General features: G+C 39.4%; 1 protein-coding gene across 1 annotated transcript in view; it reads right to left on the reverse strand.

The window, feature by feature from the left end:
* The window catches only part of LOC128889199 (uncharacterized), a 423312-nt gene that overhangs the window by 395554 nt on the left and 3140 nt on the right, over positions 1-24618 (reverse strand). The window contains exon 2 of the mRNA XM_054146613.1: positions 8880-8930. Coding sequence (XP_054002588.1) covers positions 8880-8930 — 51 coding nt within the window. The remainder of the gene's footprint in view (positions 1-8879; positions 8931-24618) is intronic.

Here is a 24618-nt window from a genome sequence, read left to right on the forward strand (position 1 = left end):
ATAACGTACAAGTCACGTGTGACATGCAATATCTAATAGAACTTGGTCCATTAATCCATGCATTCGATTACTCCAGAAATTAACATAACGTTAATCTCTCCATTTCTCATTACGGAAATGGGGAAGTTATCGAATATTCTATGCAAATAATTTGGCAGGAGCTGAATTAGCTCAGAATTAAACGAAATTACATATATAAAGCTCAGTCGATTTATTTCTGCTTCTCCTTTTCGCTTCTGACTGATTCAATTTGAATAATATTATTTTACGCGGATCGGGCGTTCGAAAGAATGGTGTAGATATTTGGTAGCGATTGGTAGGTTTCAGTGAAATTTTAGTGGCGCGGCTTCCTGAACTCGAGTTTACGAGCAGAAAGCAAAGCGAAGAGTTGGAGAGAATTTACGAGATTGTATCTTTTACGAGACTAGCGTTGTAGGATTATAAGTTTCTTTTATCAGGCGCGCTCTGTTCGAATGATCGATGCGTTGCATGTTGTTCTCCGCATTTGCCTCAACTCATCGAAGCAAGGTTTGCTAAATTCAGAACATTCGTCATTGTTTTTCAAAATAAACTGACTGAAGTTTATGAAATTGATATTGATGAATCGAAACAGCCGCGAAGAGGAATCGTATAGGAAGATGATCACTGTGGGATTAATATTCACTCATTTCTCGAATCGATTGTGTTTAACCAAGAATATGCAGTTTTAACCAGCACTGAATAAATTTTTGGAAACAATTATCACAAATGAATATTCTCTTTCTACCTCTAATTACAAAGAAGTTACTGTATGTATAATAGATATGCGTTGACTTCAGTATTTTCGTCAAAATAAACACACCAAAAATTCATTGCTGGTGCATCTTAATCTCCCTCGAAAGTCAAAATTACATCCATCAGGTGCAGGAACCCCAAAATCGGGAATTTCTTCGAACGAGCTGACAGAAACGTCAAACTTCAGACGCTCACGTTCGCGTAGCGTCATTAATCGAACCAGGGCGCAGCCAATGGACGCGTAATTTCGAGATTCTGGCGGATACTCGTTTATTTCTGGGGCCCGGGCTCCGCGCTCGGCTCCGAAGGATTTGCATATCTATGAGCGCGGTGCACCGTGGATATATGTAAGAGAGCGTTTGGACGAGGAAACCGTATTCTCGACGGGACGGATAAGGACGGAAATGCGCGGGAGGAGGGCCGCAGCCTGAGAGGGCGAGGGTTGGGATTCAACGGAGACCCGAGATGCCGTTACAGCGACACTCGACGGAGGTTGGTGGAAGGTCGCGTAGCTATTTGTAATTGTAATTAGCAGCCGACCAATTCATTACACCGCCAAGAAATGTACGGTCGACCGACGTGGCTCGTTCCGCGCACGTTAAGTGCACTCACTCGTTGACTCGCGAACGACCGAATTACGATTTTCGCGTGCATTGATACGTGCCCCAACGAGGCTCTAATTAGATGCCATTCTCTCGTCCTGGTTCCCTGAAAATTTTCAATCGGTTGCTACGCCCAGGACGAGCTTCAAATTAGTCGAACTATATGCGTCGGGAAAAGGGAGAGATTATATTAATGGTATTTCTATTTCAATAGAAATTGTACTATTTTTTTTTTATTTGATGATTTTAAAGGTATAGGTATAAAAATAAATGTATTATTTGGATAAAGTTGGTAGATTACATAGTCTTGAATCGTTTTGACGAAATATTTTACTTTCGTAGGAACTTTTATGACCATTGGCCGTCCTGTTAAAACAGAAGGATATTGCAATTTTAATAGGATACGTTCGACGTTTCGATTAGATTCTGAGTTCTCTTCAAAGAGAAAATTTATACAACATGATTGTAAAGTGTCTACATTATGAGTACACGTCTTGTATCATTTTTTGTATATTATACTATATGATATGTTACATTTTTCAGTTTGAATTTCTTGGAAGAGGATCAGTGAACCCTAAAAAGAAACGAATAGTATTTTTCTTCCCAAAAAAGCACAACAGAACCACGACAAGAAATAAAACAAGAAGGAACCAATAACGATTAAAATAAAAACTACCTCTAAACGATTCCTCCATTTTCACTTGAATTTTACCCAAGAAGCTTGGCCATTTACAATTTCACGATACCTACAGCGCAACAGATGCAAATGAAACGAGATAGTTGCGCATACCATAACTGAGACGGAAAGTCACGTTTCCTTGCGTTTGAAACGTGGAGCAGTCAAGTGGTAAGATGGACGGAGAAGGTGGTAAAACGTGCTTGGAAGCAAGAGGAACGATCCGCGTTTTCGCGTTGGGAAATTCGAAGGCGTTCGCTGCGAACGGCGAATTAGATTCTTCCTTTGTCATCTCGTTTCCGGTCAGAAGCTTTCAAACGTAACGAGCGGAGCCGACTTGGACGACTCGACGAATATCATGGACAATGAAATAATTTTGCGAAACTGCGAGTCGTGACAGCCAGGAATCGCTGTTGCTGAAAGACATAATGCGACAGACGGGCGAAAATTGTACGTAAATAAACGACTGCTGCTGAAATACTCCAACCGTTTCGCCGTTAAAAGTATCAGGCATTCGTTAAGCGCTTAACGCGATGAGATAGAAGTCGATTTTTGAAATATATTCGAGTATAAAGGAAGTAATTGTGGTCGTCGCAGGGAAACCAATAAGAAAGTCACTGGAATTGTGTTTGTATTCCAAGGGTTTAGACCATACTTATTCCTTTTACCAATGAAATTAAAAAAGAATTCAAATTCCGATGTTGAAGCGAATTTAATTTTCGATCATATATTTCAATACCTACAAAAGCGAAACAGTTTAACCTTTGTATTATTATAAAAGATGTTTCATAAAAAAAAGTTTTTTGGAATAAATTTGATTAGTAGCTTCAATTTAAAGGAACGCTATGAAAAATGCAACGCGCTTGACCAGAAATCGGTCGCTCTTATCTCGCTCGTAAAATATTCCGAAACAATGGATATTTTTTTGCGTCTCGCGGCGATGTAATTATCCGATAACCGATTTTATTTATTGTTCCAGGAAAATTGTTCGGGGAAACCCGCACAAATAGAGTAATTTTGCGAACGTCGGAAGTAATTCACGTGGCCGTCAGTTACATCGTCCAGGATACATTTCGAAAATGTTTTCGTCCTCATGAATAATTCAGTCCCAGTCAAATTCGAATTCGATATTTGCAAATTATAGGTATTCTCCGACCGTGTTCGGTTTATTGTCGCAAATTACTGCCGTGGGATTATAACTGCATAGAACCATTTGTGTAGAGTTCTTCCTTGTTCATTTTTATTATTTGCACCGTGCTCAAGAAACGAATAAACAGAATTTAACTTTTGATTTCTTTTTGTGTTACACGCGGAACAACGTTCGAAATTTATTAAATCCACGGGCGGGGAGATTTTTTTTATGTTTATTTATTTCGTTACATTGTCGGCGAGGCGAACAATTCCAGTTCAAGCGACTTTATTTCGACCCAGGCGTATGCGAATACGCATATTTGTGAATGCATTCGTTTGCGGTGTATTGTCTGTGTATCATAACGCCGTGGAAGTGGGAAATATCGTTGAAGGTATAACGGCGGTAATGTGGCCCGAATAAAATTACGTTACTCGGTTCGTGGTGGAACTTTTGAAACTCGTGGAAGCCACGTATTGCTTTCGTAGGCATTTCTTTCCACTGGAAATGCACTTTTCACCTAATAACATCGGTTTGGATCGTCGGGATGCGGAATTTCGAGCTTTACCTTCCACCGATATTACTATCGATAACTATCGATCATAACCTCAGGACTGAATTTAACACAGAAATCATAAAGAGTATGGTTGGAATCAATGCTCTGTTCAAATTTTATGAATTCAATGCGATATACTCGTTGTTAAAGATACAGCAATTGATGTATAGTTAAATATACCACAAACAACTGGGGAAAAATTTATTTCGTGAACCGTTGATCAGTTTATAATATGAATAATGATACATATTTAATTTTGGAGTCATTTTAGACGTAATATTTTTTTGAAAATATCTTTAATAAAATAAGAACGTAATCAGTCGTGATTATTGATATGGTGAAATAATTTTATGAATTTTCGAGAAGTACAAAATTGGGAAGTACTCTTTGTTTAAAGTATTGGAAACGGATCCAGTAACAGAAAGTCAAATTAACGTATTTGCATCGAAGAATGAATAAGCTTTCACTAACCATCTGTTATGTGGCGCGGGAAAATTTGTTTAATGGATCGATTCAGGGTAAAAGCTTTTCTACCCATTTTCGGTCGTGCGGAATGGCAGAATGGAAATTAAGCGGTACATAAAATTCGATCGAATATAAATTATGTCGCAGAGAGTTTAAAAAAACTCTGAATTTTCAGGGAAAAGCCATTTCAAATGAATCTTTTTTATCTCTTCAGGTTACACAATTAACTTATACTTTAAATTTTAGATTTTTCCCTTTTATTAGGTTAATTCTTAAACGTCAAATTCCTCGATGCAGTTCGAAATATATGTCAAACTATCTCCACCGATCGTTATGGTATAGCAGCGTCGAAAACCGTACGATGACAATTTCGATTGCGAGATACCCATCGTGAGTTATTAGCATATAAATAGGTATTAGAAATGTGTACGGTCCGCCATACTGCAGTAGACGCCTGTTTCTCGTATTACGTGCATTTCGTGGGAGGTTAGTGCTACCTCCAGGGCAAAATCTCACTCCACCTAGCAGCTAAGTTAGCGCAGAGTTCATGGTAGTTATCATTCACAGACGGTTCACCGTGCATCGGTCTGCTTTGGAGATACCAAAGTGTAGCGATGTGTAAAATGGGGGTTTCTAATGCGTCGTAAAATATGCGCGTTGTTCATTGCGCCAATGTGTGCGTTCTCGGGTCTTAGCGTGGAATAATATCGTGGCTCGAATTAGTTGCTTAACCCGAATAAAATTAACCAACAAGTTGAGACTGTTTCGTACTTAAACTTCAAGCCTTCTTGTAAAATACGTATATCAATCTACAAGTGAAAATTATAATAAAATTCTATTATTTTCTTGTCTGCTTTAGTGAACTTACTATGAAACTTTCATTATAAGAAATTTATTATTGCTCCAAGAGAAAAGTTTCTGAAAAAAGGTGTCAAGGTAAAAGTTGATTTTAATGAAAGTACCGCAAGAACGGATATCTTCTCGAAGAAAAAGAAGGAGTTTGAGCAGAAGTTCAACAAAATACAGGCTTCTTATAAAATATTTCTCATAAAAATGCTTCCTTTTTCCTGACACATGTTGAACAATGTTTCGAGTTGAAGAAGTAACAAAACTAACTAGAGGAACATTATTTAACTCGGGGATTCGTATAAATTTATGATTGATACAGATCTATGTATATTCATTACATAAACTATTACATTTATTTAATGAAAATGAGAAAAGACGAATGAAGTCACTAATTAGTTCCCTGTTTCAGTAAGTCTCACCCAAAAATTCCAAGGAAGAACACTACTATCAAACGAGTAATTCTAAAAACAAGTTCGACATACTATATACTCTTAGAACGAAGCAGATTATTGCATTCTCCACGCGATAAATCTCGAGATCCCCAAAAACGATGCTCTTTGGGTCTTTCATTCCAGAGAATGGCGTATTAAGGACAACGCATAGCGAGACGCGAGTTGCATTTGACAGACTATCATAGAAACCGTTGCACATTTCCTTCCCCTAAAAGGAAGGTCGCATTTCCTTTTCGCGAGTACGAAGGGAGATGAGGAGGGTGGAGGGGGGAGGAGAATACGAGCACCCTCGTGCCTCCAAGAAGCTCTTTTCCACGAGGATGGTCCTTCCGACGAGTCGCCTCGGCAAGCAATCTCACGAAATTGCGCCGCGCGATTTCACGTCGTTTCGCAGACGTTACTATTCGCGTTCCCGTCGTTCCCGTAGCCCCGAATCCTTCGAGTTTCATTTGCACCGACGACCAGGGGAAACGCGAAGAAGGCGAAACAGAATAACAATCGCAACATGATCCCGTCCCGAGGAGAGCTTAACGAGCGAAGGAGGAAAAGTGATTCGGGTTAATCCCCGTCGCGCAACCGTTACCCGTAGCTGACTAACGATTTCGATGCATTAAACAACGACGACCTTGGATACGAAGGCGTATTTTATATTAAACGGTTCCAGTCAGCGTGGTGTCGTTGCATTAATGGGAGCATGAACGATCGCAGTTGGTTTATTGAGATCGATTGATTAATGGAATTTAATTATTAGAAATTAGGATTGATGAACCGTTTATTGAGTTCTGTCAATGTTATTTCATTTATTACATAATCTTGAGTTCTTGAGATTTTCAGTATTATTCAGGATATTTTGAGTATAGTTCCGAACTCGACAAATTAGTATATATGAGCCATAATGCTGTCGCACACATACTCAGCAGAATATTGAAGAATATTCTAAATAATTACTGAATAATTTCTATGCCCGACAAAAGAGTGTACATGTATATGAGGCATAATACTGGGTCATACATACTGAGCAAAAGAATATTCTGAATAATTACTGCAAACTTATCCCAAATATTATTACCCTGCCACTGAATCGAGTCATCAGTGGTTTCACAAGCGAATCTCGGATCTATTTAGTTTTCCCAGCAATTTTTCCAACGGCAGAGATCGCAGGATTCCTAACATTTAGCTCTTTGTTCTCACCCAGTTCCCATTTGTTTCGTGAAAAAAAGTAGGCCCAGTAGGAATTAAAAGCCAAGCGTGCGTAGATGGTTAGATCAGTCTATGTGTGTGTACGTGTGTCATTCGGTGGTTTTGCTCGTTCGTATGCATTCTCGCTGCACTCGTGCTAGCTGTCACTCACACGGACAGAAATTTACATAGCGTTGCGCGCAAGGGCGCCGCGGAAACGTTGATTTTTATTGGAAACGAAATCGTCGCTGCGCGCCGTTTGATCGAATGCGACGAACGTTATTACCGGTTCGATGGAACGCGTCGAATTTTTACATCGTTAATATTTACGAACGTTGCTCCGATACACCGTCGACGCGCCAATAATAGAATTTTGCGAACGATTGACGCAAGCTTCGCCTCGCAGCGTGCACGAATCGCATTTTAATTTAAAACGCGGGACGAAATTACTGACACGGGATTTGAGCGAGCAAATTCGCCGAAGTCGATACAATCGGTGTCAGCGTTCCGCTGTTATGTGGAGTAATTTGTAAATTTCTGCTTTTTTGTTTTAACTCAATGAAGCGTGGGCGGTCGTTATTTTCAGCGATACGCCGACGTTGAATGATAACCTCGAAACCGATGGGGGGAGTAGGTACTTTAAATTAGGCGGATCGCGAACGAGGAAACCTGCGATCACAATTATTTTGATAGCTTCGAGCACTGTGCGCAATGGAATGTAGTTTGAGATCGTTTTTTGATACGAGCTCATATGTTTAGTAAAAAAAAATTAAAGACACTATTGATCTTTTTTTAATTCTATTTAAATCAGTACTTACCACTGTAGTGATTGTAATTTTTATTTTTATATTAAATTATGTATACTAAACTCCAAATAAAACACGCGACAAAAGGTTGTATTACTTCGATAATATTTGTTTAAAAATTGAGAATATCGAAGGCAATTTCAAAATTCAGGATTTTCATCAAACACATTGACAGAGTTGATCTACGAATGCAAATTCCTCGAGGATTCCATGCCACCTCCTCGATTCGATCTATGTATTCCAAAAAGCATCAATATTAATACCTGACAGGCTTCCCCGATGGACGCACTAGAAGCACACCTAATTAATGGTCTATTATAATTCCGCACATTACTATATACACATGTGGCACAGCATTACGCGCACGAGTGCAATAGCAAACAATGGTAATTAATAATAATCGATAACTCGTCAATATTAAGTTACCAATTTGATGGACGTACGAATTGCTTACTCAGGAATTAATTTCGAATTACATGACGCGGTTCTACGACCACAGCCAGACTATCGTAATTGATGTACGTCGAATTCAGTCATTCGCAGTCAATCGAACAGTCATTAAATCTTCGGGATATTCGGATACAACAGTTTAGCTTCAAACGTTGTAAGTGTACTCTACTAATTTCCTAGTTCAGTTATGAAACTTCGAGATTGCAATTAAAATTGATATATCCAAACTGATATTTCCAAATTGATAGATCCAAAACATTATTCGCATTCCCTCTAGAACCGAGCAAGATTTTTCCCATCCCCTGAAAGCAAAGTAGCCCACTTCATCACAAAAAGAACGCTCATAACATGTACGCACTCGATGCAGCTCACGTGTTAAGAAACCATAAACGAATCGACGCGTGCGAAACTGGAGACCAATATCCTCATCTCTCGAAAATGGCAATCCACGACACGCGATTCCGTGCTCGTAAATTATACGGGAACATCGTCGACTATGACATCGTCTGCTCGATACTTTCTCGAGCAAACATCGGCGAGCAAACACGGAGATCCCGCTCCCGTGAAAACTATGGTCGTAAAATTATGCTCAGCCCCTCTCCTCGTGGGGCGATTTCGTGGTTGGCTGAACACCAGTGATATATATATATATATATCGAACGAAGAGAGAAAGGGGTGCGTTCGCCTATTTCAACTTCCTGCTGCGAGCTCGAAGAAGCAGAAGCAACCCGTGGAAGGGGCGGGTTGAAAAGTTGTTTGGCCAAAAGTACGGGAAACTCGGTCGTGGGCATCGATCGGGCCTCTAACGAGCTCTTGGTAACTAGTTTGGAGCTAGATCGTTGCTACGGACACCCTATTTGAATTTGGTCTTTGTGTCGCAAAACCTAACGGTGCAAGACACCGATGACGGAAGCGTTGAGCACACTTGTGGAAAAACTTACCCGCACCTTCGGCATCTCCTTCAGGCCAATGGCTGGCTGGCTACGGTTGCTCTGTAACAGTGAAGGAAAATTCTGAGGTCAGTGAAATTAATTAACACGTGTTAGAACATTAAAAAGGGTTGATTATAATTTTCTAAAGTAAAAAGTGTAGGAGTGTACAGATCGTAGAAATAGATACGTCTTCAAAGTTCACGTCGAAAATTCTTGCATAATGCAATACTTAACTTCTGATTTATTGGTAATTTCCTAGTGCCAGCGTAACGAGCAATGGATAATTCTCAATCAAGAGACATGGACATAAACTAAAAACTTTTTCAGCGGTCTATAAGGAATTGGAAAGCGATCCCGAAACGTGCGGGAGATTGCTGCGGTTATAAACGTCCAATGTCGTAGAGTAGGGTTACGTCAAACGAGAAAAACGACGTGACGTAAAACCTTTCATGGGATTTTCTCGAGATTAGTATCGTCAATTTATGGCGATGGACTGATTTTACGAGGAAGTAAAACTGCTTCGGTTTACAGTCCGTTTTAACCAATCCTGCTCGTTTCTTAAACCTGCTACTGAGAAATCGACTTTAAGGTGACAGAGTTAAAAAGTTATTCGTCTCATTTTCCTTGTAATCACTATAAAGTCCTAATAATAAGGCATGGAGATTCGAATCCACGATCCTCGGATCCACAGTCGACCACTTTACCTACGCGACCAATCCCGTGCCCTATGTTTCGTGTTCTCGTTTGACTTCTTATTGTTGGGTATGGGAGGTGCGAATATTACATACTTGCGATTAATCTAATAGAGGGTGATAAACAGTAAATTTCATATTTCCCAATACTGAAACAGAACATATGGAGACATGTTCGAAAAGCTAATGCCATAAATCGATTAATAAACGATTCATACTGGCGTGCAATCCCCTCCCAAATTATTCAACGTTTCCGATGAAGTATTCGACGGTTTTGAAAGCACCAAATGAAGACTCTACGAGGTGTTCAGGAGCGTAAATCAGTACGTGAAAAATTTGTCGCGTATGAATGTTAAAAAATGCGTTACTATCGCATCCCTTTATGGCGCACAGAACGTTCTGTCCCGACAGCGAATAAATCCGCTCCAGAAAAGCAACGTGTCGTTCTGTGCGGTATCGCCGACCGTAGGAACAAACGATAAAACGATAAATTCAGGAAACTGTCGAACCGTACAGTATCGTCGTGTCGGACCGTCATTGCTGGAAACGCGTAAATCTTAATTGGCCAAATGCAGCAGCGCGCAGCCAGTAACGTTAACCGACAACTACCAAAAACTGAACGCTGGAACTTGTTTCTGTCGCGTAACGAGCCAACGCCTAAATAATTCCATTCCACCATTATTTGCCCGATCCAAGTGCGTGGCGATTAACCCACCGCTACGTGAATTTTATTTTATTAAACCAAATATCGAACGCTCGTGTATTTACTGTTTGATCCATTCGAACCCTCGGAAGAATGAAACAATATATTACGCGCTGGAATATAAAAAAGTTCTTCTTAGCAGGACCTTTTTTAATAGTATTCGACAACCAATTAAACTGTGATTAATGCAAACACACACCAGCATCTCGCACAAGCTCCGAAACATCGTAGACGAGATTTTGCGACATGAAATTTGAAATTCAATCGCTCTATGCGCTATTACTGCGGGGAATATCGATTTTGACGAGATACCAGCGCCGCGATGAAGACTGGCAGCCAGATTGGTTTATTTCGGAGTAGTTCAAAGTCAACGAGAGTGCCGGATTGAGAAACAACGAATGTAGTGCGACGGCGATAATTAAGCGGTTTATCTCGATTAATTCAGGATAATTGCATCAGGTAATTAGTCCGATTAATCCGATGGCCCGACATGGCACGAGTAACACTGGTCCTTCTCGACACGTCCCCATTGGCCGAAATGTCGCAAACTCGACCACAACAACTGCTATCTTCAGAGCTCGGTACTTCCGGCTCTCAACTGGAAAATTATCTTACGCAGACTGCAATTGTAGGAAAATTAATTGTATAATTTTCTAATATAATTTTAAATCAGAAGAAATTGGCACTACCTGTGAGAAAATATTTTATTTTCCTGTAACATATTTTATATTATAGTATCTCGTACTTGTAACCAAGTAAGTTATTTCTAACATAGCTTCAGTTCCTTTGCTACATAATTCTATGTAATATTGCTTTCCTTACGACTATAACCACCTACCCTTATTTTAATCCACTTATTTTAATCTCCAATTTCTATTCTAAATAATTCAATGCTCGATGTTATCAAAAATTCCTACATTCAGTCCTATAAATATTCGTACCCTCTGTGTTTGTCAAAGAAGTTTGCTTAAATTAAATGCCATTGTTGATGTTTCCAAATAAACTTTTCATTATAGATACACGCACATGTAAAATCTATTTATGTACATATTTATTATAGGAAATTTATTTGGTAACATCGAACCCATCATTTAATTTAACAAAATTCCTTCAATAGACGTAGAGGGTACGCATATACACGGTGTCTCAGAATTATTGTAAGAACCGGAAATGGGAGATAGCTGAGACGATTCCGAATCGCGATTTCGCGGGGCTCTCGGGCTCTCGCGACACAAATCGCATAGTTTCGTCCGTCCAAAAACTCATTCAAAAATAATCTCGCGACGACTCGCGCAATTCCGGCTGCGAGCAGAGGCGAAAAGTTTCGCGCTAGGAAACAAAACGCATTAATTCCGCGACGCCTCTGTCCGCGAGTTAAAACCGATACGGAAGTTTAATCAAACTTCGCCGTTTCTTGCCCCGAGGGCAGCTCGGAATTTGGCAACGACGCCTCCTCGTTGTCGCTGTATTTGTAATCGCGTGAACTTTTCCATCGAGTTGTCTCGGTGCTCGGCCAAACGGTAATATTCGAGAGTGGCTCGACCCAGTTTCGATAATTGCGCGTCGGTCCGGTTCCCTTAAGTTGCTCGATTCCTCGTCCGTTTTGCCCTTTTTTTCCCACCTTCTCTGCCCTTTCGATTCGTTTTTTATTTTTTATTGGCCGCTTAATCGGGCGAATCCGGGTCGCATCCGAAAGCTTCGTTCCAGAAGGCAAGGGCAAACAATTAGAGAAGGAACTCGAGGGAAAAATTAACCCTTTGAGCTGGCAGTCGCTCGTTGGAAATTTGGAAACTGCAATCGCGTTATATTTCATCACCTTGGAACCGCTTATTTAGAGACTGAGGAACACGTTCGCGATAATGAAGACAAATTTTGTTTTATGAGGGGAGCTTTTATGTGTGAGCCTAAGAGGCACTGGATGGTAGGTACATATTTATGTAAATATCTGTGAGTTTTATAATGGTATTAGTAAATGTTATCCAAATCGTATACATAGATGGCATACATTTACTAAAACCTATCATGGATAATAATTATACATGACAGCTAACTATCAGAGGACAGCAAAGTTACACTAGAATAATTGTTTTCATTTCTAACAAATTATACCCACATCAAACATTTTATTTCCAAGAACTTTTATCTATTCTTCATCTATTCTCATTGGATCTTGTTACAAAAGCACCATTTCATCTGCTTCGACAGAACCTATTAAAAAAGTCCCATAAATGCTTACACCCCCGAATTGCACCCCTGCAATCAGCCAACATTACCAAAATTACCAAAACCATTACATTACTATTTATCGCCGAATAATAGACTCGAATCAGTAGATCACCGAAGTTTATCGTTACCACGATCACCAGAGCATTGAGATCGTGCAAATAAAAAGATTCTTCGCGAGGGAAACAGTTCCTCAGTGGGGCATTCATTAACGATCTCAAAAGCTGTGAAGTCTGCAGTAGCATTCACTCCGAAACCTTTGGATAAACTTCCATTGCACCAGCAAGAAGATACGAAGAACCTAGCATTTCGTCTGCTCGTGAACCACTCATTAGTCAGAATTGGTAACGTTAATTCTGGTCAGAGGCAACTCCGGAGGAGGAGGGATTGAATACAAATCAATTTACCGGAACGAAGCGTGGCGTTAGGCGAAGTGGATATCAGGTGGATGTGAAAAATCCATTGGTGGATCGCCGTACAAAGGAAATGAGAATTCACGTTGCCGAGGAGGCCGCAGGCTACCTTCCCGTGACGTGCTATTCGGATAATTATATAGTCACCGCTGGGGCTTTGTGCAATCGAGAGTCGAGAACGAGAGTGATATTTAATTCCAGTTAAAAGTAGTCGGGAGCCTTCGGATCGAACGTTACCGCAGTTCAAGGGTTGGCGGGGAAAATTGCGGACACGTTTGGGATTTTCTGGATCTCATTACCGGCGCGAACGTTTTCACTTCTGTTTCAATCTCTGGCGCCGAACTGTTGCCTTAAACGGGTGGAAAATACCTTGTTTGGAAAAATCACGTGCCAAGATTTTCTTTCCCTTTCGACACTTTTCTCGCTTCGTGCGCATTGAAATGCGAATACAATTCATCAGATATTTTACGTTGAGTCTAAACTGGAACACTTTGGTAGACGAAACTATTATTTTATTGAAGAATTATTTTCATAAAGATATTATAATCGAATCCTGTATCAATAGAAAATGTTTAAAAATATTATTCACAAATTCGATGATGAAATTTCAATTTATTTCTGTCTTCATTAAGAATTTCCCTCATAATCAATTTGAAAATTTTCAATTAATATTTCATACTGTCTACCTTAAACTGAGTATGTTTGCCATGAATTTAATTATACATTAGCTTTTGCAATTACTGCACGCAGTATTTTAACTTTACATCAGGTCGCAGACATTGATTAGCGATATAATTAAGTAACAATTTATCATTGAAAATTCAGATGCCACTGGAAAGGTGCTTTTGATGTCGGTACCAGAAACAGTTTTTAATTCGTGTAGCTGACAAGCGGAGGCAGTTAATTTAACTGCTTCCATTTTCTGTGATAAAATCACTGATGTAAGGTTGCAAAGTAAAGTCACACGCTCGTTGAAATGGGATTTGCTTTATGTATGGTAATTGGTAGAAAACGAAATACTGATTACATTCGTTGCTCGATAATTGCGTAATAAAATTCTCTCATTACACGCATAATCGGCATGAAATCTATTAAAAACGTATCATTGAGCCTGCATACTGGAAATTCATTATGCCGGTGAGTAATAATTATAACGACACGATGGTATAAACCGCAATGAAATAATTACTATTACTATCATTGAATCATCTGCATCGCATTTAACTCATTAATATTTCTGTCCGATTAAATAGATTAACATCGTTCGTTGCGATTAGTGATATTAACTAGTGCTAATCAAATATTACAAACTTTATTTTATAACAGATAGTAGAATACTACAATTTTAATTAATTCGACTAGAACAGAAAATAGAATTTTTATTTTGTCTAGGAATGTAATCGACAATTTCAATGAAAATGTGCATGTTACAAGTTCTGAAGTAAACGAATAAGTAAACAAAGATTCTCGAATATAAAATTTCTAGTTCGAAAACAGTTCTTCCATAACGATATCGTACATAATACTTTTCCATTCCATGTAATATAGGCACGTACTGGTATTTCCTCAATGAAACTTTTTCTAATAAAAGTTCCGGAACAACTGTTTCCATCGAATTTTTATTACAACAGCTTTGAAGTATCTGTTCCGCGGGAATAGTTTTAAAAAAGATCGTAAAGTCTCCAGAAGTCCCTTTCCACGAAAGCACCGCAGGATCGCAATACTTTTATCAAGAAAAAGTACAAGTTCAAACAGAACCCAACAAAAAATAAAAGTTAACTGCGTCCATCGATCCGAGGCATAATCCTTCCCCGAGATGTAAAATCACGACGCTTTATCGCGAGCACGTAGCCAGGGCGGAATCGATTTTCGTATTCAGCGCGATGTAACGAACGAGCGGGAAAAACAACAGTGAACGCCGGGTGCTAGTGATGGGGCCAATCCAATGATATATCCATTAATGCTGTTAGGTATCAATTTCCAAGTGTTATAGTATCAAACACGAAACGAAACAAGTTACAGTTTAGTTGGTTTAGTAAAACGGATGTGATAACGTTCCACGCGTAGTGTCGGTAGAATAGACACGGCAGCTATCGTCGAGACATTAACGAGGCAAACATGAAGAGAGATTACAGTTGTCTGGTTAATGACCACCTGAACTAGTTATCTCTTGGCACGTGGTTCTTGCAATTATTGAATCATTCTACAGTCTACTAGCTTTCATTTCATTTTATTTATTCAGTTATTATGGTTTTGCGTACTTTCTGTATTGTCCAATCACCTAAACTGAAGACATGCGAGTACAAAGTGCCTGTAAATATTTTTTAATTGCTTGAAGTGTAGAACGTTTTATATCTTTATGTAGAGATAAACGTATGTCCACCCTAGGCCTAACCTAGGCCAGTATCAGTAGAATAGACATACTAGCTATCAAAACATTAACGAAGCAGACATGAAGACAGGTTATAGTTTTATCAACTACCTAAACTAGTTACCTCTTCTCAAGCTGTTCTCCTATTCATTTGCGTCTAGTAACTTTCATTTAATTTTCCTCGTTCATTCATTTTCGCTTTGAATAATTTCTACATTGTTCAACCAACCTACAAACTTCCTCGTATAATTAAGAAATGCAAATGTTTTACAATCGTTTGAAATGCATCGTTTTTACAATACGTAGCATTAACGTAAAAACGAGATCTACCTACATCAAAGGCAACTGCATCGATAGCATCGAAACTGGCGAGGAATTTCATATGTGGCGTTCGCTAAACGCGTATCACTTTCGTGCAATGCAACTTTGCGCGGCGCAACGGAACGCGGAACGTCGATGACATGTCGGATAACGCAGCATAGTAGAAAGCATATGCAGTTTCGAAAGCGAAAGAATCCACGCGACGTATCGACGTTCGCGCGAAGCGCGAGGTTGCGTCGAACTGATAATGAAAACTCGATCAATCCAATAATTCAACGCTGATTACGCACAGTTCGGTGCGTTTATTAAACGTTTCTTTATGGTTCAATCGTGCTCGGTGTACAGTCGTCCTAAATAATTTCGAATGAAGTAAAACAAATGAATTAATTTCAAGAACCCTTTTATGTACAAAGCATCATTATTCCAATTATTCATCGATAAGAGCATATATATTCCAGTCTTTATTTTCAATGCTTTGGTTGTTTAGGGTTTAATAAATCCGATAATTCATTGCTAAATGTATTTTAATACGCTCATCGATCGTTTATAATCATATCGAATGAACTTAATTTTTAACCGACTTTGAAAAGGAGGAGGTTATTCAATTCGACATGTCTTTTTTTATTTTAAGAATCTTTCTTTTTCAACGCGGAAATCTGGCAGAAATTGTAATCGAATTTTTAAACAACAATTCTATAGAAGGTTTTGAAATAATACTTTTTTTGATGTAATAGAATTTTTCCAGGCCCTGTTAATAAATTAAATATACTCGAACCAAAGGAAGATGAACTTGCACTACTTTCATAAAGAACAGTTTCCATGACGCCGAATATTCTTACATTTCGAAACAATGGTCGCGCCAGGTGTTCCGTATTTAAAAAAAAAATATTATAGTCACGTATATTTTGAAGCAAACGCTGCGAATTTTGGACTCGTTCCCTATGTATTCGTTGCGCTATGCCCGAAGTCGGCGACGACGGATCGTTGAGAAGGGTGAGCGATTCAGCGCACTTCCATTTTGTCCGTTTGCTCGAGTTCCCGTCAAAATGGAGGCTCGTTGCGAAGAAGGGTACGTCGAATCCCCACGAGTAACGTTTCCGACCTCTGTTCAACGTTTCCAACTTTCGACCGCTTCCCTTTTTCCTACATTCGTTTCCGCGATGCGATGCTACCTCGTGCGCCTCGTAAATTTTTTACCCGCTGTCGGTGTATCGGGGATAATTGTATCAGTCGCGAAGAAAATGAGATTTTCTACATTTTCTCGGGGTATTCCGTTTCGATGGTTATTGGTCGCGCACCGACACTCGATCCTGGAATGTACGCTCGTTGCTGCGATTCTTTAACCTTCGGTATTTCGATTTAAACGGGATTCCACTCGGACGATTCGGGATGTTTAAATCGTAGCAATCAGGTAGAGATTGCGTAACATCGCCGAGTTAAAAGAGACAATCTTGCTTCTGATAATGGAGAAACTAGGGAGATTAATAGGGTAAAGTTTAGAGAGTTGGAGCTTGGATTTTAATTTATAAAAAAGATTTGCTTTATTTGGATCGTTCTACAAAATTGATCGTTTCGCACAATATTGGTTATTATGAGCTAGTATTTGTTCACTCCGTATAAATAATTGTGCGACTTTAAACAGGAAGTGATACAAGAATGTACCAAACACAACGAAAGGTTTGTTACTGTGTCACGTACAGAGATTATATTCTTTCCCATAACTGGTCCAACAGATTTAAAAAAAATTCTGAAATTGTATTTCAGAGCTGAATCGAATCATGCGCAGTTTATCGATTACCGATCCTCCGGCGTACGTGCTTGGATTTCCATTAAAGATATCTCGTTCCTTAAGTGAAATGTTCAGGTATGAATGCATCGGAAGGAGCATTTTCTTCCGCTCGAAGAAATGCAAAAAGTGTAACTGGAATCGACGTGATTTCGTTTGACTCGTCGTCTTATTTAATATTCATCCTCACTCTTTTCCAAATAAAGCATACAGACGAATGAAAGAATCATTATTTATCTAACACGTGGAAATCTCGTTCTGATTTAAAAAATATAGATGGCAAAGAATATTACAAAAACCAATAGACTACTAAGCCTTGTAATAAAATTCCTAACTTAACATGCTCGGTGTATAGATCCATCGTTCCCCAGAACTCAATCACGTGAATCAATATTTATGTAATTTGAAATACACTCAACATCTGATTCAACAAGGTACCTCGCTCAGCTACCGCACTGGTACAACCTTCTCTGCCTCTCTCCCTCTATACCTTTCGAAGACTTTGCAATATTTCAATTAATCTCGGTTACGGTTATTTCCATTCAGTACACGTCGCCAAGAACAAGATTGCGGTTTCTGCAAACGAAGGGTATTGTCGACGAACGGATTATGAAATTAAATAGTTTGGCATCGATCGAAACACGAGAGGGAATCTAGATACACTGGCTCTTGGAATACAGCAAAGTAGGCTGAAAACATTTTCCACTCAACCTATGCGATTTATCTCCTTCGTTTCAGCATCTATTCTAATCTATTCCCTCATTAATTGTCCTTAATCAATCATCTTCTTCTCTAGGGAATTTAAGAATATTTTCACTCGAAGGTAATTTTTTCTCGAAAGAATTGACGAGGTATATACGAAAGTATAACAGGTTTAAATATCTGTTAAGCAAATTAACCATTCCGTAAAATGGTGAAACGTCTCCAATAGACGCTAGCAACCTATTCGAGTGGTTGACGGGATTATGGAACTGGAAAAAATACATTGAAACGCGTAGCTGCCGTTGTAACTCCGCGAAACGAATGTAACGAGGATCAGGAATAATTCCCAAGCATCGTGGCATGACGTCTCGCGTGATTGTGACCGCGATTTTGCGTTTCGAGCTTCGTTGTGAGTTCCTCGTCTCTTTATTATCCACGTTCCTTTTTTTTTACCCCGTTTTTTCCGCTGAACCAGCCGCAAATTCAACCGGCTGTTTTATCTGCAGTTATAGAAGCCATACGGCCGTGCCAAATCTGATTAACTCGTCGGCTGCTCGTCGTTTCGTGCGGCACGATTTTTAGTGGCACATGCAAACACACGGTCCAGCCACCGTCAAAGACATCCAACCTAGCTAGAGGCTCCAGTCTATTGTTACCTCGGACTTTTGTGGACCGTAGAACGGATTGTTTTCGGTCTCGTCGGCGACAGTTTTCATTTTTCCATTCAGGGAAACGCTGAAAGTTTTTGTTACACGTGTTGTCCCAAGGTATTCCCCAATGAATGGTCGCGACTTAAAATGGGCGTGGAAAGCGCTTTCCAACTGTGTTTTCGAATGGATACCGTGGCCATTGCTGGGAAGATTGGTGAAATTTATCAAAATTAATATCTAATCGTGTTGGTCGATCTCTATCTGGGTGGGTATGATACTCGTATGGGAGATAATTATTCCTTTGCTTATGTATAAAAGCACTGAATAATTGAGATGAGCGTGGGGGGCATGATTTATTCGTAGATGAATAGTTGTGTAAATATTTTTGAGGATACATTGTAGAATTTGAAGAAAAGATATAGCATCACAAATAAGAAAATGTATAATAAATATTATAAAGGAATAAAAATATTGCAAAAAAAACATTATTTTTCTAACTCCTTTAAGGGAAAGGTTTACTTTTTAACAAATTTTGAGAAACAGTTTTTAGTTCCACAATACAACAACGAAGCAAATATTTCGAAGCTAAACAAGAACTATTTGTTCACCTAATCCAATTCGGGCCGACATTATTGTCTCGCGATATTGATGTATACAGCGAAATTATACAGGGCTTGGCGTGATGGTGAACGTGGCAAGGAGCCATTAGTTTCAATTTGCAAGCATAATTCCGAGAGATGCGAGGTAGTTAAGCTCGAGTATCATGAAAATAACGAGATCAACTGAATTTATAAAATGCGAGCGGGAACACGATTGTGTAAAATGGGGAATAGGAATTATCGCTAATTGCATTTACGAAGGATTATTATTTTCATACGTCTGCGAAAGTTGAATCTAAGTATGTATCGCACATAGAAACTGTACACCTCGTTCTTTAGTCATCGAGATTTCAAATTCTCGAACGAAACAGTTTCTGAATATTGATAAATCGATGAATGCTTCCGTTTAACTCCTAGATTCGATAGCATCGCAGTATCTGGCACAGATCGATTAGTAAGCATTCATGGGCTGTGAATGAGGGCTGTCGATTGCGAGAGATACGTCTGAACTCAGACGTGATTCGATGTTATTTCAATTTTAATGCCAGGAAATACTACGTTCTGAAGGAACCTTATTGCAAGTCAGATTTTCAAGCTATTATTCATGAGACTAAGCTTTCCACGTAATTGACATTTAAATAATCTTAAACACGTGATAGATTATACATTTCTGAATATTAAATTTTCTAAACAGAACCATTCTTCACTCATAACTGATAATTTTTGGGCAGTCCTGGATTATAAATTGATTTAATTATAATATATAGATCGAATCTACAGCCCACGTGCCAGCTAGTAAACACACTCGTTCAACCTAACGTTTCTCCTTACATCAGTTCAGAAAACAAAACAAAGCAAAGACAGCCAGTGCCGACCATGAAATAATAAGGTTAATAATGGAAAGTACAAATTGGCTTCAATTCTAACATGAACAATTCCTGAATCAATTTTTCGTCGCTCAATCACCTGATGGGCATCTTGCCTCTATGTTTTGCGCCTTGAATTTGATAAAAATCCACGCATTTCAACGTCGGCTTCCTGATGACCCTCAGTGTCTCCAACAGAGGAAACAGCTATCTACGTCAATGATTAAAACGAATCCGTATAAATGGAGGAAGCGACTTTTGAATAGCGCAGCATCGCACGGTCCCCCGTCCCCTTTCTGTTGACGCTTTCAAAGCATCGACCCAGAGCAGATACGATCGAGAAATGGATGCATTCACGGCGACCACGGCGTTTTATTCGTTTTCTACCCCGAAAAGCTGGAAATACGCGCGGGCCGAGCTCCAAGGAGAAGAAATGGCCGAACAGAGGCGACACTAGCCAAATAAGTCAATAGCTGCGACACGTTTCGATGCCTTTCAGCGATTCGCTCTTGCGGAATCCATTTCGATTTGGCCTCGTATCGAAAATATACATCATCGGGGTCAGAGGTTCCTTAAAGGGGCACGCCTGGGACGCGATGTCTGTGAAATTGTTCCCCTGTTACGATAAACCTCTTGAAAAGTCCAATTCGTCGAGTGGTTGCTTAGCCTGGCTGAATCACTTAGGCTGAGTTAGGCAGCTTCCGCTACTTAGAGTACTCGTACTATTGAATAGGTTTTAGGGTTAATGATCGATGGAATATACCATCTATGGACTATGATCACTTGCTAATTGCTGGTAATTGTCTGGGTTTGATTATTTTTCTTTGACTAAGGAAACATCATTTTATGATTGAAGTATTTACATATGAAGATAAGAGGTAGCCAGTCAGAACATAATTATTGAAAGCATAGGATTTATTTAGTTGTGGGAAGGAATCTAATACAATTACACTCGTACCAAACGTCAAAAATAATGCATGTCTCTTTCTTTAGCATGGATTTCCGATCACCCTGAGTTTGTCAGTTCGAACGGGTCACTTCTGGGACCAGAAATTGAACCGAACGATTATTTCCGTAAACTCGACACATGGTCTGCGAGGCATGGTCCATTAATATCGCGAAATTGTGTCACCAGGACTACCTGTTTCGCCATTGCCAAGCACGCTCGCGAGTGTTGGAAGAACGAGACATTAATTACATTAGAATGGAACGCGCTTGCTTGGCTAGACACTTGGCCTAGCAAGAATCCCTCAGCGAGTAAACGAACCAACGGTGCCTGGCCAAAGACGGGGGAATTCCCCTAACCCTCGTATTTTCGGCGCGGTTACAAAGGGTCGCGACAAATTACCCAGGAAGGGAAAATCTTTTCTCTTAGCAACCTGAAAACTTTACACCTTTGACGACTATTGTGCCGGGTGCTTCCTTTGACTAGCAAATCACTCTTGTCCCGTGAACATAAATTTACGCCATCTAGACGGACGGGAATAATTTTAAGCTTGAAATGAGTGAGTTATGGGAACTGGATTGCGCTTTAGTCGGTCTGAGTAATGGTGAGTGATTATGTAGAGAGCGGAGAAGATTAAATAGGAATAATCTTCTTCGCTGTGGCTTATGGCGATGTTTAAGATAAGGAAAAGGATTTCCGCGGATGATCAATCTACTTGTAGTAATTCATTGTACGCGTAGTAAGGATATTCTTAAACAGGTATTCATTTCTTTTAACTATATACACGTATATTCTCGTGAATGTTTCAATTGAAAATGGAGGAGGGATGGACATTATGGACACCCTATTAAAAAAATAAAAAAATAAATAATATTCAGGGGCACAGCACTTTCCTCTACACATATACCCTGGGAGAGGGCTAATACATTGCACCTTATGACTAGATTAAAAATAGAATATCCTTTTTAGCAAATAGAAAACTAAAATTCGTTTAGAGGTGTAATATTCTCTTTTATCAAAAATTTCCCACAGTAATTCTCACAGAACACACGAGTCCTTTAAACATTCCTCACCATATACAATCTTACAAACCATAAAAATTCAGTTAATTGAAAAGAAACACAAAAAATGGCGTAACCCGAGCCACAAGATCACATTTCAAATCACATTTTAAACGAAAATACTCACGATTACAATTTCGCTTTGAATTAGAATCTCGTGTGCTTTCATTTAAAATAAAAACATCGGATACATTCCAATCTGTGTTTCACTAAAAAACAAGCTTCTAAAGCCCCTTTGTATTCCTTTTTGCGTCATTAAATCCTTCATGCGCTTCGTGTAGCGTTTTTGTTTGCTCGTATCATCGTTGCCACGAAGGGAAAGAAAAGCGTGACGTTACCGAATCCCGTCACAAGGTCTCCAGGAGGATCCTCCTCGTCAGGCGGGTTGGATAACGCACAGTGGTCGGAAATGCGAATTCTCTTTACTCCTCCATTGTCCACCGCGTTGCGACGGAGGTATATTTGCTCTTCTGAGAAAGTAAACTCCGGGAGCTTTTCATACGCGCGCGACTCGCAGCGCTAACCCAATTTCGCCAGAACGACGCCAGCGGAGGTTTGGCAGCTACGTATTCGCGGAGGGACGGTTATTTGCCTTCCTGCACGGCTATGCGCGTTGCCGTCTTTTATGCAAAATATCGGAAGAGATTGGAAACGTCTGTTCTCCGGGGAAAGCGTCGTCGATAGTTAAAATAATATCGCCATCGCTGGAAAGTCGACGCGGGTGTCTGAAAATATTTTCTGTTGACCACAGTCGAGGACTCGACAAAATGTTTCTTGCTGTTCGGAGGACATACAAAGAGAAATATAAAATATAGCGGTCGTAACACATCGATGTACTAAATTGAGGTCACTGAGATTTTCTTTTAGGTTGAGTTGAAGTGATTTTTGGGGAGCAATTTTGCAAAGGTATCTTTCCGTTTCACGTTACATTTCTTCAGACTGAATTAAAATGAAATAAAGAACCATTCTTCTGAAATAAGTTACGAGTTGCAGCCTAAATCGACAGACGAACCAACAATCAATATTTTGTACTCACGACAAAATTCGAAGAATGCAAGAAACGTATACACGAAAGATAAAAATGATATACTTTTAAGACTGTCCTATGGCACAAGCAAACAAAATCCATTCGAGGAACGTACAAAGGATACGTTCTCGATAGTAGGAAGAAGAATACCCTCGTGATACGATATTCCAAGGAAGCGAACCTATCCCGCAGTCACGAAATCGTGGAGTCGCGATTCGAGACACGTGACGTTCGAACGTGTAACTTCGCCGTCAGCGGGATATTTAGTTTTACAGCACGAACGAAATTGTCTGAAATCTAGATTGAGGGACAGAGCGAGAAAATAGAGCCGAAGGTACACGGGGACTAGTAACGAAGTTTTCAAAGACAACATCGAACCTGATATATAACGAGTTCATTCCACTCCGATCCGACGACAAAAACTGCAAGCGGAGATCTCTATCCGGGGTTCTTCGGCTACCCATCATTCGTCTCTTGCGCTCTTTGCCCGCTCTAGCGTCTCTATAGCCAGAGAAACGTGAAAGGACCCACTCTCTCGTGCATCACTCGTCCAAGGTCCGTGGATCATAATTCTACAAAGAATTATCGGATAACCAGCGAGTATACTTTGACCGTTCGAGTGTTTCCTATTACGGGGTCTCGTATTCTATTTTGCAATCATTAGCTCTCTTTTGTTCCGCGCTGGGTTCGAGATAAAACAAGATTCGTGGGATCTGCGAAACAAAAGGTTCGTTATTTCAAGGGATAAAATCGCTCGTTGTAACCTCTAGTCGAAGTTTATTCGATGCGAGTTAATGGATCTCGCTCTTTTTGCTGGAATTTTTTCACTGGACTGGAAAAAGTTACGTTGCACGAACCAATGAGTGTCCAATTTGTTTCAGAAATATCTAAATTTGAATGCTATGTTTAAATTGCCTTTAAATTCATCACCATCTAGAATTTTACAAACCGTAATAATATATTTAGTTACAAAGAAACACAAAATATGGCGCACACCGTGATCACATTTTAAACGAAAGATACATATGAAATTTTGCTTTTAATTACAATGGCGTGTGCTTTCATTTAAAATAAAAACATCGGATACATCCCATTAAAATTTAAATATAAATTTAATATAAAAATTTTCAAAATAAATTTTCCATTAAAAAACAAGTTTCCAAAGACCCTTTATTTCCCTTCTTACGTCATTAAATACTTTATTCATTCCAAATCTCGAAAGCGACACATGCATCATTCTAGACAAAATTGAAGTTATCGTGAAAGTTAATTTCGTTCCTTTATCGTATGAAACCCGTATATTCTCATCGTATCCTCAACAAAATTAACAAAAAATTAATTCCACTCCGTCTTTCAAGAACTAAGGAGGTCGAGCTACCACATACTAC

This window comes from Hylaeus anthracinus, unplaced genomic scaffold (assembly GCF_026225885.1).
Source record: "Hylaeus anthracinus isolate JK02 unplaced genomic scaffold, UHH_iyHylAnth1.0_haploid 11997, whole genome shotgun sequence".
NCBI classification, from domain to species: domain Eukaryota; kingdom Metazoa; phylum Arthropoda; class Insecta; order Hymenoptera; family Colletidae; genus Hylaeus; species Hylaeus anthracinus.